Source organism: Rhipicephalus microplus, chromosome 6, assembly GCF_043290135.1.
Source record: "Rhipicephalus microplus isolate Deutch F79 chromosome 6, USDA_Rmic, whole genome shotgun sequence".
Taxonomy (NCBI): Eukaryota; Metazoa; Arthropoda; class Arachnida; order Ixodida; family Ixodidae; genus Rhipicephalus; species Rhipicephalus microplus.
In genome coordinates, this window is record NC_134705.1 from 175,021,166 (window position 1) to 175,034,990 (window position 13,825).

At 49.0% G+C, this 13,825-nt stretch overlaps 1 protein-coding gene across 1 annotated transcript in view; it reads right to left on the reverse strand.

Moving 5' to 3' along the window:
* Positions 1-10,819: 10,819 nt before the first annotated feature.
* LOC119167109 (U4/U6.U5 tri-snRNP-associated protein 1) overlaps positions 10,820-13,825 on the reverse strand; it is a 38,768-nt gene continuing 35,762 nt past the window's right edge. The window contains exons 19-21 of the mRNA XM_037418531.2: positions 12,952-13,174; positions 11,056-11,177; positions 10,820-10,952 (exon numbers count right to left, since the gene is read on the reverse strand). Of these exons, the coding sequence (XP_037274428.2) occupies positions 10,928-10,952; positions 11,056-11,177; positions 12,952-13,174 (370 nt within the window). The 3' untranslated portion in view covers positions 10,820-10,927. The remainder of the gene's footprint in view (positions 10,953-11,055; positions 11,178-12,951; positions 13,175-13,825) is intronic.

Genomic DNA, 13,825 nt, shown 5'->3' on the forward strand with positions numbered 1-13,825 from the left:
AACCCAAATGTCCAACCAGAAGCGCCGCTGGTCGGGAGGTCAGAATCCTCCAATGGGGGTGCCGCTAGGCCACGTCATTCTTTCTCATCGAATATGGAGAGGCTGCGCTGCAGGTGGCTGCACCCAAGGACGAGTGACGTCGCCAGGCATTGCGTCAGACCCGCCAGACAGGAAGACGCCGGTTGTTTACTCGACGGGCTCGCTGGCTTAGGTGACTCACTGCACGTGCGCACCAGAAAGGCGCCGTCGCGTGTTGACGCCGTTGAGTTGTTCATCGCGTCAGGCGGGCTCGCGTGCTGGCCTTGACACAAATTTCCTTTTTCCGAGGCATGGACGTTCGCTGCGGACTCGCAGGCATAACAGCACCCCCGCCGCCAGACAATGCGCCGGAAAGACGAGCTGCTTCCACGTGGCTCGGATGTCAGGCGCGCTCGTTCGCCAGGTCCCTCCAGGTTCGCCTCCAGGGCCATGGGGAGAATACAGCTCCTGACTCTGTTCCGGGAACACATCCCATTCTTGAGGACGGATCCCAGCTCCACTGGCTTGTCGCCACAACTTGTCGACCAGCTTCGCTCGTCTCTTCTGACGATCCTTGGTTTCAGCATTGTCGATGGTTCTGCAACTTGTCAAGAACGGATCGACAACAGACAACACACGACACAAGCAAGTGCCCTCGGTCACCCGACAGAACACCAGACAAAGTATAGTACAACGTATACCTAGCTACGTGTCTATCGGACTTTCGTTCCCTCTACATCAAGAGGCACATGTGGGACACAAAAGACTCTTAAAACGACAACTGAAATTTTTACACGCAAAACAACGTAACGAATTAGAATAGAACATGAAGTTGGCTCCTTGAGCTCACTCTTGACGAGAGCACTCAGCCCAGGTGGTGATGTGGTCAAAATTTTGTTCCGAATCGCCAGCGAGAAACCGAAAGGTGCAGAAGGTACTAGCTAGAACGCACTGCTCAATGCGTCTGCATTAGCGTTTAGCTTTCCCTTTTTTTTGTAGCGAACTTCTAAGTTGAGCTGTTGGAGCATCATGCTCCACCTCAGTAACCGGCCATTTTTAGGCGACGATACCTATGCGGTACCAACAGCTGCTCATACTTGCGACGTTGCACATCTGTGTAACTACAATAAGGGAGTCCAGATTTCTTATATTAAGGAACATTCCTTCTCAGCTCCTTCTTCTGGACTTCACTTAACCTAGGCTCTAGGGTCAACTGTTCCAAGATCACCTCCAATCCCCTTTCGATTACATCACTAGAACTCCAAATTTCTGCTCCCTCTTCCTCTGGAGCATTCAACAGCAGATTTACGACTGCTTGACGTTGAACGTATGGTTTCCTCAAGTTACTGTGGTAGATTTTGTTCGGCCGCCTTCCTAATTTCGTATGGGAAAGCTTCGATATTACGTTGGCGGGCCCTTCCCAATGAACCTCAAGCTTGTTCCTTTTGGACGGCTGCAGCAGCATTATCTGATTATCAACTTCAAAAGCGCGCTTCTTCACCGATTTGTCGTTGTACTCCTTCGACAACACTTGTGCAGCTTTTATGTGGCTTTCCACTAGCCCATTAATTGAGAGGTCCTCACGCTGCTCTCGAATGAGCGTCTCTGGATCAACCCTCGACAGCTTACTCCTACTTTCCGCTACAGGCGAGAGCATTGCAGCCCTCTCGCTCTGATTCAATGGTGCCATGTCGTCTCCCCTTGCTACGCATACCGCGCCGGTCGCTTCGGCGACAGGCCGCTCGAGTGACTGCTCACATGACTCACGCGGAAAATTTCCTCTCTGAGGTTCCGTCGACCCGCCGACAAGGTCACTTGAGAGTTCACCACGTTGAACAAGATCAAGCTCCTGCGAAAGCTTCCGCGCTTGCGATCGCGTGAGGGCCATGTACGCTAAGTTGGGGAAGAACGATTTACCCTGCTCTTTGAGAAGCTGCTCTGAGTTGTTGGAGAAAAGATAAGGAAAACGATCGGGAAGCACGGCAGACACAGCCGCTTCGGTGCGAAGCTTACCGAACGGGCCTTCAATGACAACCGTGGCGATTGGTAAGCAAGCACTCTGCTCTTCGGCGACTTGCCTGATCCACGCGCATTCTCCTGTAAAGTCATCCGGAGACACTAATGAAGGATGGACAACATTCATGGTTGCCGCTGAGTCACGAAGTGCTCGACACGTTTGCCCATTCACACTAATTTCTTGGATATACGGCTCCAACAACCGCATGTTTTTTTCCGATTCTCGGATTGTTGCAAAAGCAAACTTTTGCTTACAGTTTATCGCGATGTGCCCTTCCTTTTTGCAGTTGTAGCAGATTAGTGGCCTCCGGGATTCAAACGCCCGTGTGGTATCAGTGCGTTGTTTAGGAACCTCACTCGATTTCTCCGCTTCTGTTTGCCCTTCCCCTACCCTGTCCTTCATAAGAGACGGGTCCTTCTTGAAATTACGGTGCGGAGCGGGTTTCCGTTGATCAGGTTTCCTTGAAAAGCCCTCTTTCCTTTCATCCTTTTCTAGGCGCACTGCCCTGCTATGCAACTTTCGGCGAGTATAATACTCCTCAGCTAACTCTGCTGCCTTGTTTAGCTGCACTTCACCAAGTTTGTCCTGCAGCCAAAGTTTGACATCCTCCTCGATGCAGCGGTAGAATTACTCCAATGCAACGCATTCCACCACTTTATCGCGGTCGTCATAAACAACTTCGCCCTTGAGCCATTCAATTAAATCAGCTTTAAGACGAAACGCCAAGTCAACGTGTGACTCATTCCCATTTTTAGCATACCGGAACCTTTGCCTGAAATCCTCGGGTGACAACTTATAACGTCTCAAGAGCACTTCCTTAACCTCGTCATAGCTCTCAAACGCTTCCCTCGACAAGCAAGTTATCGCGTCGGAAACTTCGCCGGGAAGAAGAGCTAACAGGTTCTGCGCCCAAAGAGACCGCTCCAAAGCGTTTCGCTCACAGACGTGTTCAAACTTGACGAGATACTTCGCCATGTCCTCGCCTACTACGAACGGTGGCAGTTGGTCCCGAATTCTATAACCGCTGACCTGAACTGTTGGAGAAGCTACGCTAGGCGCCTGCGAACACTGTAGTATTGCCAATTCTATTCGTTTCAACTCGAGGCGCTCCTGTCTCTCGGCTTCCTCGCGGCGTTCTCGCCTTTCAGCTTCTTCACGAACTTCTCGCCTTTCAGCTTCTTCACGTTCACGAGATTCTCGCCTTTCAGCTTCTTCGCGAGCTTCTCGCCTTTCAGCCTCCTCGCGGCGTGCTTTGATATCCACCCAGGCCTCATCGACTTCCTCAGCCGACACCCCCTCATCATTCATGATCTCAAGGATCGCTTGTTTTCGTTTCGCACGGCCCAAAGTAATGCCGAGTTCCTCACAAATTTCGATGAGTTCCTTCACTTTAAGGTTCTCCATCGTTCACACTAGCCTCTTGCTGTTTGCCCCTGTTAACAATTTACTTGCCGTACCCACTATAAGTCAACTAGCAAGACGCGCAAGCAATTTTTCACACTCCCGTGTTTACCCCCTCCGCATTTACTTTGGTTTCAAAGCACTTCGACTTTGCTTGAAACGATCAAAGCTCACTTCAATACTTCACACAGCCCTTCTCTAAACTACTACAACCTGAGCTAGAGTAGTCTGGTGAACTGAGGGGAAAACATCAGGCACTCACCGCATCGTTGTCCGTGACGCCGGCCGATCCCGCAGCTGCCGACCACTGTTGCGACGCGCATCGATGTCGCTGACGCCGGCCGATCCCGCAGCTGCCAACCACTGTTACGACGCGCGCCTCCGACGACGTTACGAAGGGTGCCTCGAATCTCACCGCTGCAACCACTGTTTCGAAAGACGGCGACGCCAACACGGTCCCGAAGGCGCCACTGCTTCGAATTCCACCGGGAAGGTCACCAGCCGTTTGGTAGCGTAGGTTTCTCAGCTCGCGACTGCTTCTGCGCAGAACTGATAGACGAGCGGACGAGACGACGGTGATTTAAACAAGGTTTATGTACAGCATATATATACAGAGGCGTTACAAATTCGGCACTGGGGCCGACAGCTTAGAGACCCGAAGAGCCGAGCTCTCCTCTCAACACATAGGTCTGCTCTCAAATGGGTCTGCTGCTAACACATAGCTCAACTTTTTATCACATAGCTCTCTTCTCTGACACACAGCTCAACTCTCTATCACATAGCTCTCTTCTCTGACACACATGTCTGCTAACACATAGCTCAACTGCGACACACATGTCTGCTCTCACACAGGACTGCTGCTCGCGACGCGCTGGAGGGCTTCTTTTATATGCACCGGGTCCAACCCAAATGTCCAACCAGAAGCGCCGCTGGTCGGGAGGTCAGAATCCTCCAATGGGGGTGCCGCTGGGCCGCGTCATTCTTTCTTATCAAATCTGGATAGGCTGCGCTGCAGGTGGCTGCACCCAAGCACGAGTGACGTCGCCAGGCATTGCGTCAGACCCGCCAGACAGGAAGACACCGGTTGTTTACTCGACGGGCTCACTGGCTTAGGTGACTCACTGCACGTGCGCACCAGAAAGGCGCCGTCGCGTGTTGACGCCGTTGAGTTGTTCATCGCGTCAGGCGGGCTCGCGTGCTGGCCTTGACACAGATTTCCTTTTTCCGAGGCATGGACGTTCGCTGCGTACTCGCAGGCATAGCAGCGTGTAGGTTTTCCATTCTACTGTCACATTCTGCTGAATTTAGGCTCGTATGTAGTAGTTTCAGTGTTGGCGACACGATCCGACGAACTGCTCTTCACGAACTTTTCCTGCACCGCCGAGTCACTGCCTCTCTGAATCCACGCTGACTTTTTCCTTGTAATGTACCTACTCCAAAGGGGGCAGAAAAACTTACTCCTACACTGCCATCGGAATTAAACATGCGCCACAGGAGCTCCTTGTAGTGGCGTCAGCGGATTTGTGGGCAGGGAGGGGACATATGCCCGACTCCACCTTAAATTTTCTCACTTCTCCCCTGGCGATACGGTCGAATAAATTGTATGCATCCCTGTTTAAAGGATATAATAGAACAATTTGATGAATCCCTGTCCTTTGACAGATCTGGGGGATCTACCACTCTACTGTAAAGTACCGACCACACGTTCTCGCTGCAGCGCGTGGAACATTAACGCAGCGCCCTCTCCCTATAGATAGAGTGGGCACGCAGCTTCGCGTAGCCACGCGCCCTCTCTCTTCATAGGCAGAGGGCACGGCACCGCGTAAAGGCCTGACCCCAGGCACTGCGCCGTGCTCCCGACCGGGTTGCAGAAATTAGGTGCCTTTTCTCATCTTCTAACCACTACCACCACCACCCCACACACCCGTTGCAGCGCGGGGCGTTCTGACGCGGCGCCGCGCCCTCTGCCAATTGAGAGAGGGCACCTGACTAAGCGAAGCTGCGCGCCCATTCTCTTCCTAGAGAGAGGGCGTGTCGCCACGTCTCAATTCCACGCGCAGCATCGGGTGCGTGTGGCGAGGCCTGACCTCACGTATCTATCGCAGCAAGAGGCTTTATGACGCGGCGCCGCGCCCTCTCTCTACACATGGAGAGAGCACAGCACCCGTTGCAGCTTACGTGGAACAATAACGCAGCGCCCTCTCCCTATAGAAAGAGTGGGCGCACAGGTTCGCGTAGCCACGCGCCTTCTCTCTTCACATGGAGAGGGCGCAGCACCGCGCAAAGGCCTGACCACACTCACAGCGCGTCGGCACGGGGCTTTCTGATGCGGCGCCGCACCCCCTGCCAATAGGTGGAGAGCAAACCGACGCGTCGTCTGCTACGCTACTTCCGGTTCGAGGCCGATTTCTTTGCTGCTTCCATGTGTCTGCTGCGCAGTGTAATCGGGGAGGAAACACGTGCAATTCTGTGACGTTTTTTCTGCCGCTTGTTCAATGATTGCGTTCAATTGTTTTTTTTGTGAATTGATACATGATATTTCGCAAATTTCAGAGAACGAAGCGAGACGTGAACATGGGCGAGAACGAGGAACGTTGAAAGATGGGGTTCGAGCACAGCGTGCGATTATTCTTTGAAACACGCAGTGATATTTTTGCAGGATCACCTCGATTCAGTATTTTTCGAGCGCATACACGTACCGAGACCACTTTAAGATCATTCACACATATGTTCACATGCTGAGATATGTCAATGTCCCGCCGCAGTGGTCTAGTAGCTAAGGTACTCGGCTGCTGACCCGCAGGTCACGGAATCGAATCCCGGCTGCGGCGGCTGCATTTCCGATGGAGGCGGAAATGTTGTAGGCTCGTGTGCTCAGGTTTGGGCGCACGTTAAGAACCGCAGGTGGTCGAAATTTCCGGAGCCCTCCACTACGGCGTCTCTCATCATATGGTGGCTTTGGGACGCTGAGCCCCACATATCAATCATCATATGTCAATATACGTACGTTGTCTACGTATGTACGCGTAGTTTGCGCAATGAAGTATGCCGATATAGTATATCTTTATTGAATACTCTGCATCGCTAACTGTCTATAACATTGATTGAAACAGGCGAGTGCATATAAAGCCCACAAAACAAAACGGCCACTCAAATAATGGTATCGTAGAACGTAAAACGATCTAAGTCGCTTTTGAAGCAACGAGCAGCACGGTATGGCGTCTTTGTTATGTCAGACTTGGAAGCTTGTAGTGCCGATAGGTCGTGTTATACTCCGACTCATAGCCTTAAGGGCTATCTTGCGCAGCTGTACGCTGAGTGCGGATAATTTTGCATGCATTGAAAAATATTGTTCGAGCATGCGACGGACGACACCTCATTGAAAGAGATTAAAGAAAGATAACTGCGAGCACGTTTCATTTATAGCGTTCGAAACGCATTACTACGGCCATTTGCTGTATCGAGCCCGGAATGGTATCATTGCAACCAAAAAGTAAATAAATCATTTTACGGGTACGTGGGCAACACGAAAACGAATGAACGGATATTTCGTGATCCTATGATGCGCAGAAAATCACTGTATGTGACAAAACATGCGCGATAATAACCTTTGCTGTAAAACAACAAGCATGCGTCCGGAGGTGCAAGCCGCTTTAACGAAAAAAAAATGACCGCTCGCACTATTACAACTATTTCGTAGTGATTGAGTTTTGTTATTCAACCATGCCGCATAGCACTGCAAGGTATTGTGGAGAAATTTGTAAAAAAAGGGGGCACCACGAGTGCAAGGTGGAACACGCAAAAAGCGCCGGCACTGGCAATAATGCTCGCACAGCATCACGGAGTCTCGAACCGGAAGTCGGTGCAGACGGGCGCCATAGCCCACAATCCATTGCGTGAGCCACGATTTTGCTATCCCCCTATGGAGAGAGGGCGCGTGGCTAAGCGAAGCTGCGCGCCTACTCTCTCGGTAGAGAGGGCGTGTCGCCACATCAAAGTTCCACGCGCTGCAACGGGTGCGAGTGACAAGGTTTGACGCCGCGTATCCGTCGCAGCGCGAGGCTTAATGACGCGGCGCCACGCCCTCTCCCTATAGAGAGAGTGGGCGCGCATCTTCGCGTAGCAACGCGCCCCGTCTCTTCCTGCAGAGAGAGTGGGCGCAGTGGGGAGAGTGTCTCTTCCTATAGAGAGAGTGGGCGCAGTGGGGAGAGTGTCTCTCCCTGTATAGAGAGAGTGGGCGCACGGCTACGCGAAGCCACGCTCTCTTTCTCTGTATACGAGAGACGGCTCAACGCCGCGTCAAAAAGACCCGCTCCGACGCCATGCGACGAATACCTGGGGTCAGACCTTTGAGAAAGTCCCGTGCTGACGCGCTCTAACGGGTACGTGCGGTCATGACTTTTACGCCCAAAGCACATATGCGTAACAACGCGTACTCTCCCTCCTAGGAGCAAGATGCCGAGACCCCACGCCGACGCGTTGAAACGCCTACGCGTGGCTTCAATCATTCCCTTAATCGCCCACCATCACCCTCGAGTCCCAGTGCGACGTGAAGGCGAAGGGCCGCCAACGTATAGGTCGCATCGTATTTCCTGTCTGCCTTTCCTTCCTGTTCTCTTTTCTCCCGCAACGATGCACCGCGCTCAATCTGTATTCAAAGTGTAGGTTTAGCATTTGCAAATGTCAAACCACCACGGGAGGACCGCATAGTGTTTCACGCATTTTTGCACGCATAGTTTGAAGAGTTTCTGCAACTTTGGTTCAAATGAAGGCTCGAAGCGTCCATGCACCTGTTTGCTAAGACAGCGTTAGAGCGTAGTCTACTTGAATGCTTTCTTAATTAGGTGCATTTTGTTAAAGCGATAGTCTTAGATGCTGCATCAAATGGGAAAACTGACCGTCGGCATCTGTGGCATCAACGTGACCAATACAAAAGATCATCACGTGATAAAGTCATTATGATTGATATGTAGTGTTTGACGTCCCAAAACCACCATATGATTATGAGAGACGTCGGAGTGGAGGACTCCGAATATTTCAACCACCTGGGGCTGTTTAACGTGCACCCAAATCTGAGCACACGGGCCTACAACATTCCTGCCAGCATCGGAAATGCAGCCGCCGCAGCCGGGATTCGATTCCGCGACCAGCGGGGATAGTCATTATCTGACATCACAAGATGACGTCATCCCATGACACCGTCGCTTGCCAAATGTGCACATTAGTTGAAAAAATTTTGAAGTGTACGGAGGGAGAGAGAATCAACAAATAGACTGAGAAGGGAAAAAAAAGATAGCCTTCGCATCATGAGAATTGTTGGGGTTTTACGTCCCGAAACCACGATGTGACGTCATAGAGAAGGGCTCCGACAATAGACCTCTCCCTGTTTGTAAACAGTGTGACGTCACTGCGGGCAACCCGCCCACCATACCCTCTCTCGGAGCAGGTGCTGGTTGGCAAGAAAGTTCCGCCGGCGGCATCTTTCTGCATAGCAGAGCTGCGTGTCTACATGCCTTCGACAGAAATTTCTACATTGCTATGTTCTAAAGTCACAGCTTTTGAAAAAAGGGGGTTCGCGGAAGGGTCACTGCTCATAGTGTGGAAATTTGCTTGTCGTAGATGGATGAATGGATGGAGAAACTTCATTTAGAGTACTGAGAGACGTTACTAGCACGCAGTGGGCTTCACCCACGTAGATGGCAGCCATAAAAAAATTTGATCTTTTTCGAAAGCGAACGTTTCGAATGTACATGGTGACTGGCACTTTGAGAAATATTCGCATCGCATGGATTTAAACTTATTCAATTTTCATCGCGGCATGTGTAATAGAGTTTTAAACGAGGTACAGCATTGGCGGCACCATCGTTTTGTGCTGCTGTGTGCGACGTCACGGATAAGATTCTCACTCATTGCGCAAAAGTTAAATCGGAGATGAATAAAAAAAAGAAACACTTCTTGCCATGCGTTGGGCTGAGGTTAACATTACCTCGTGAAAGTGAAATTCTGCCGCTGCGTTTCTCAATAACCCAGTGAAAAATCATATGGTGCGAAACCCGACAACCTAGAAATATGTAATATTATCTGGCACAGTTACCTTGCTGCATTTGACACCTATAACGTGTTTTGATACCTATACTGCTCCTTTAGGCTTGATACACAAACTTCTAATGTGCATTGTCATTTCATAAGTATCGAGCCGTAAAAGTACAAAGTAAATAAACGGAAATCTTTACTATGTTTCAGGTATGCGAGCAGGTATGCGATAATACGAGTTATAGCCGTGTTGAAGCGTATATGCAGATTCGGGAACGCTACAACGTGCTGGTAGCTCATGCGTACTCGTAATATCACCCGGAGATCATGCACTTTAATTTTTTTGCACGTCCCACATGCACTGAGATGTACCCACTCGCAGATGATCGAGTCAAATGCATTTTTACCTTGACTAAAATGTCAGATAGTGAAGTTCCATCGACAACCAGTTACTGCAACCAGCCCACAAAGAATACCAGTGTTTTCGCAAACAGGACGCATCGCGTTATTCGCACTGCACACACCACGCACACTATTCCCAGTTTCACCGTCCGTAAAGGTGAACCAATACTGTTGATGCCTTTGAATGCACACTATACGCCACAGTCAACACTGCACATTTTCGAAGACCATGCCGCTGTTCGCCGCACCGGCTGCCATGGGTGTTCACTTATGCGAGATAAACAGCCAGCCAGCGTGGCAAATATTTCACCACTCACTTTACCATACACCTAGATGTTCTCTGACACATACCACATCTAATGTTGCCACTGTGAGATGAAGTTTAAGCTTGAGCACCGAGCGACTGCACACCACTCAGCCACCAGTGGGAGTGTTTTGCCAACCACCTCCTTGCACGTGCACCGGTGACGTCACGCTGTGACGTACCCCTGTAGAGGTCTATTTCGGCCACCTGGGGTTCTTTAACGTGCACCTAAATCTAAGCACATGGGCCTCAGCATTCTCACCTCTATCCAAGATGCAGCCTTGACGATCAAAATTAGATCCCGCAACCTCCGGTTAGGCAGCCGAGCAACATAACGACAGGATCACATGGCGGGCTCCGCTTTAGAGTTGTCTTAAGCAATATTATATGGGACCGTGCGAGTTCTTTTCCACTCAGAAATAATTATTTGAGGAGGAGAATACGCTAAGCCGTCACAGCGTACGAAGGCGGCCCAATAGCGTCACAAAGCAAATGCGGTTTTTACAGTAGCACGACAGGTGACGCTTCCGTCCGGCCTGTTGCCATCATAGTTGCCATTGTTGTCACAGCCATATTTCTGTTTGCATTAGTCCTCCGAAGTCCACTACTGTGCACACAAGATATTCCGAATAAAATTCTGTTGCTTATAAAGGAAACATCGAAGTGACAGTTTTTATTTCGACAGCACCAACACATCTGATGTCTCACGGTCCTTTATTTACAATGAAAAGGAATAAAACCAATCCAACCTGTTATTTTGGCTTCATCAGCGAGCTCCTGAAAAAAGATACAGAAAAGAACATTTGTATCAGCAGTGCCCAGACGTGCGCATTATTGGTGAACCGAGCTGAATTGCATACATAAAAACGATGTGACTCACTGGTTTAGTGCTTTCGATCCTCCACTGAGCAGGATGTACGGACTTTGCAGTTCTTTCTGTTTCTCTTGAAGTAACTTGAGTGTGCTCAGAGGGGTGTCAGTTGAGCTCATCTGCTTCAATTTCTGCAAGAAGCACCAATTTGAAAAAAAAAATAAATAAATAAATAAAACAAAGCGCATCAGAAGTGAGGGATCTTGTAAACTGTGGGACCCGGTTGTGGACTAGCATAAACCATGTGAAGCCAACCTACTATACCGATGAAAGTCACAGCATAGGGGCAATCTTCCTGCCATTATTTCTTAGCACTCCAATCGTGAGCAGAAGGGCGTGGCTCTCAGCTCAGGGTATGTTGCTGGCAATAATAATGTGAGAAGTTTTTGTGGTCACAAAACCATGACAAGATTACAAGGTACCCCAGATAAGGGGCTCTGGAAAACACGTGCACTAGTACTGCACGTCCATCAAAAAAACAACCACTGTGACCCAGGTCAAACTCATGAAATTAAATTCAGCAGCCGAGTGCAACCACTACACCAACAGGCTAATTGATTGTTCTTCTAAGAAGGACGCGATGTTTGCCACAAGTTTAACCCTGACTTGTATGACATCCCTCGTGCAGAAGGTCCCAATTAAAGTTAACCCAGGGTTTCAGGTGATAAAACCGGAATATGATTATGAGACACACTATGAAGGGGAACTATAGTTTCAATTTCCTTATACCTGGGGTTATCTAACATGCACCTAAATCTAAGTACACGGGTGTTTTACCGTTTCCACCATCGGAATGTGGCCACTGCGGCTCATAATTGAACCCAAGTCCTTTGCTTAGTGACGCAACCAACAGCTTAGCTGCCAAAGTCCTATATACTGTATATTTCAGGGCACTCCAAGTGAGACCTTGGAGGTGATATCGATAAATATTAGCAATCATGGTCACATGATAAGAACAGCCGCCTTCCTCTCGTGTCTTCTTCCAGTATTTCCCAATGCACATTATGATCACCTGTTTATAAAGGCATGACTACTGCACTATTTGATGGCAAAGTTCTCATGACTCAATTTAAAGTGAGCCGAGTTGTGAGAATAGACTACAATGTATTGCATAGCAATTACTTTCAATTACTTTGTATTTAATAATCTAATTATTGCATAGCTAATGTCATGCCACAGTTTCCTGTGAAATAAATGATATCCAAATCAAATACCATACAAAGGTAATCCACTGACCGAAAGCATTTCCATAGAAGCTTAATTATAGTATGACGATAGTTATAGCGCGAGAACGAAACGACGACACAGAGACAAGAAGGACACGAAAGACACAAGCGCTAGTGTAGCGCTGTGTCTTTCGTGTCCTTCTTGTCTCTGTGTCGTCGTTTTGTTCTCGCGCTATAACTATCGTCATGCCATACCAACTAGCCCAAGCTGCCACACTTAAATACAGTATTTCGAAATTCTTACCGGATCACCCAACGTTCAATGTCTCTGTAAACACGACGCTGCATTTACCAAAATGAGTGTGCAAATGAGTGTGCAAATGAGTGTGCAAATGAGTGTGCATTTTGCCCACAAGTGATAAGTAAGTAGTTTAGGAAGCAATGGCTAATTTACCACAATCTCAGCGTTCATGGTCTCATTATGGCAACCAGCACACAGAAAAGGCAAAAGCAACTTGCATCCATACTCGTGTGCAGAGGGGGGGGGGGGGGGGGGGGCGAGGATTTGGCGACGTGCATCCGTCCCTATTAGGTCAATGTATGGGGCAGACGGCACCCACCCACATTTTGGGTGTGGGGGTGGGGGGGCGGCCACCCTACCTTTTTCGTGCGCATGCATATGGCCGTCTTTCCAAACGAGGACTCCATTTTGCAAAACGTTTAGCAAGGGGTTCCATACCGCAGCCTGGTCAAGTTTCTTTGCCCGCTTGTCGACCTTGTTCTTTCCCGAGCCCTTGCCGTGGAACTTGTGCGACAGGTAGCGGAAGGCCTCCTTAGCGTTAAGTATCCGTCCACCATCGTCGATGTACTCAAGCTTCACATCCGGCTTGTACGAGTCCTTCTCCTTGAAGTCTGACACTGGGCCACAGTAACGCTCTCGACGGCTCGCTTTGTCATCATCACTGTGCGGACACAAGATAAGAGAAAATAATGACTGCAATAAGCAATAATGCAAGCAACATGCCCTAGCACTAATCCCAATGCTGCAGCATGACTCATACTTAAAAAAAAAAAAGCTGAGGGCAAGAGGACGCACCCCTGCTTCAACTTAGATAACCCTGCAAAAAAGAAATTATATTCGATATGAAGTCCCGAGAGGTAAGAATGGGGGAAACAGGGGGGCTTGACATTTTCTTGATATTTGAACAACTTCTAAAAGAAAATGCTTAGGCAAAGCTCAATACCTCCAATAGAGGCAACAAAGGTACAAATTAGAAATTAAGCTTAGAATAACACACACAAACACAAAAGAAGGGCAAAAAAACAGAAACATAAGCTTTTGTGTCGTCTTTTCTAAAATTTATTAACTCGTATACATTATCTGAATGATTAAGTCAGTGCTACCTAGAGTTGCGAGACAAACTATTCCATTCAGATCTCTTGTGTCTATGTTTACATGTCTACCTCCTGTTTTGATGTACAGACTAGAAAACAAGTGCGTAAAGGGAGGCAGAAGGAGGAGTACATACGTACATACCCCCCACCCTTGAATATTTAAATAAATTTAAAATTTTCAAAGCAGCCGGTTGGGGTTAACGTCCCCGACTTTCTCG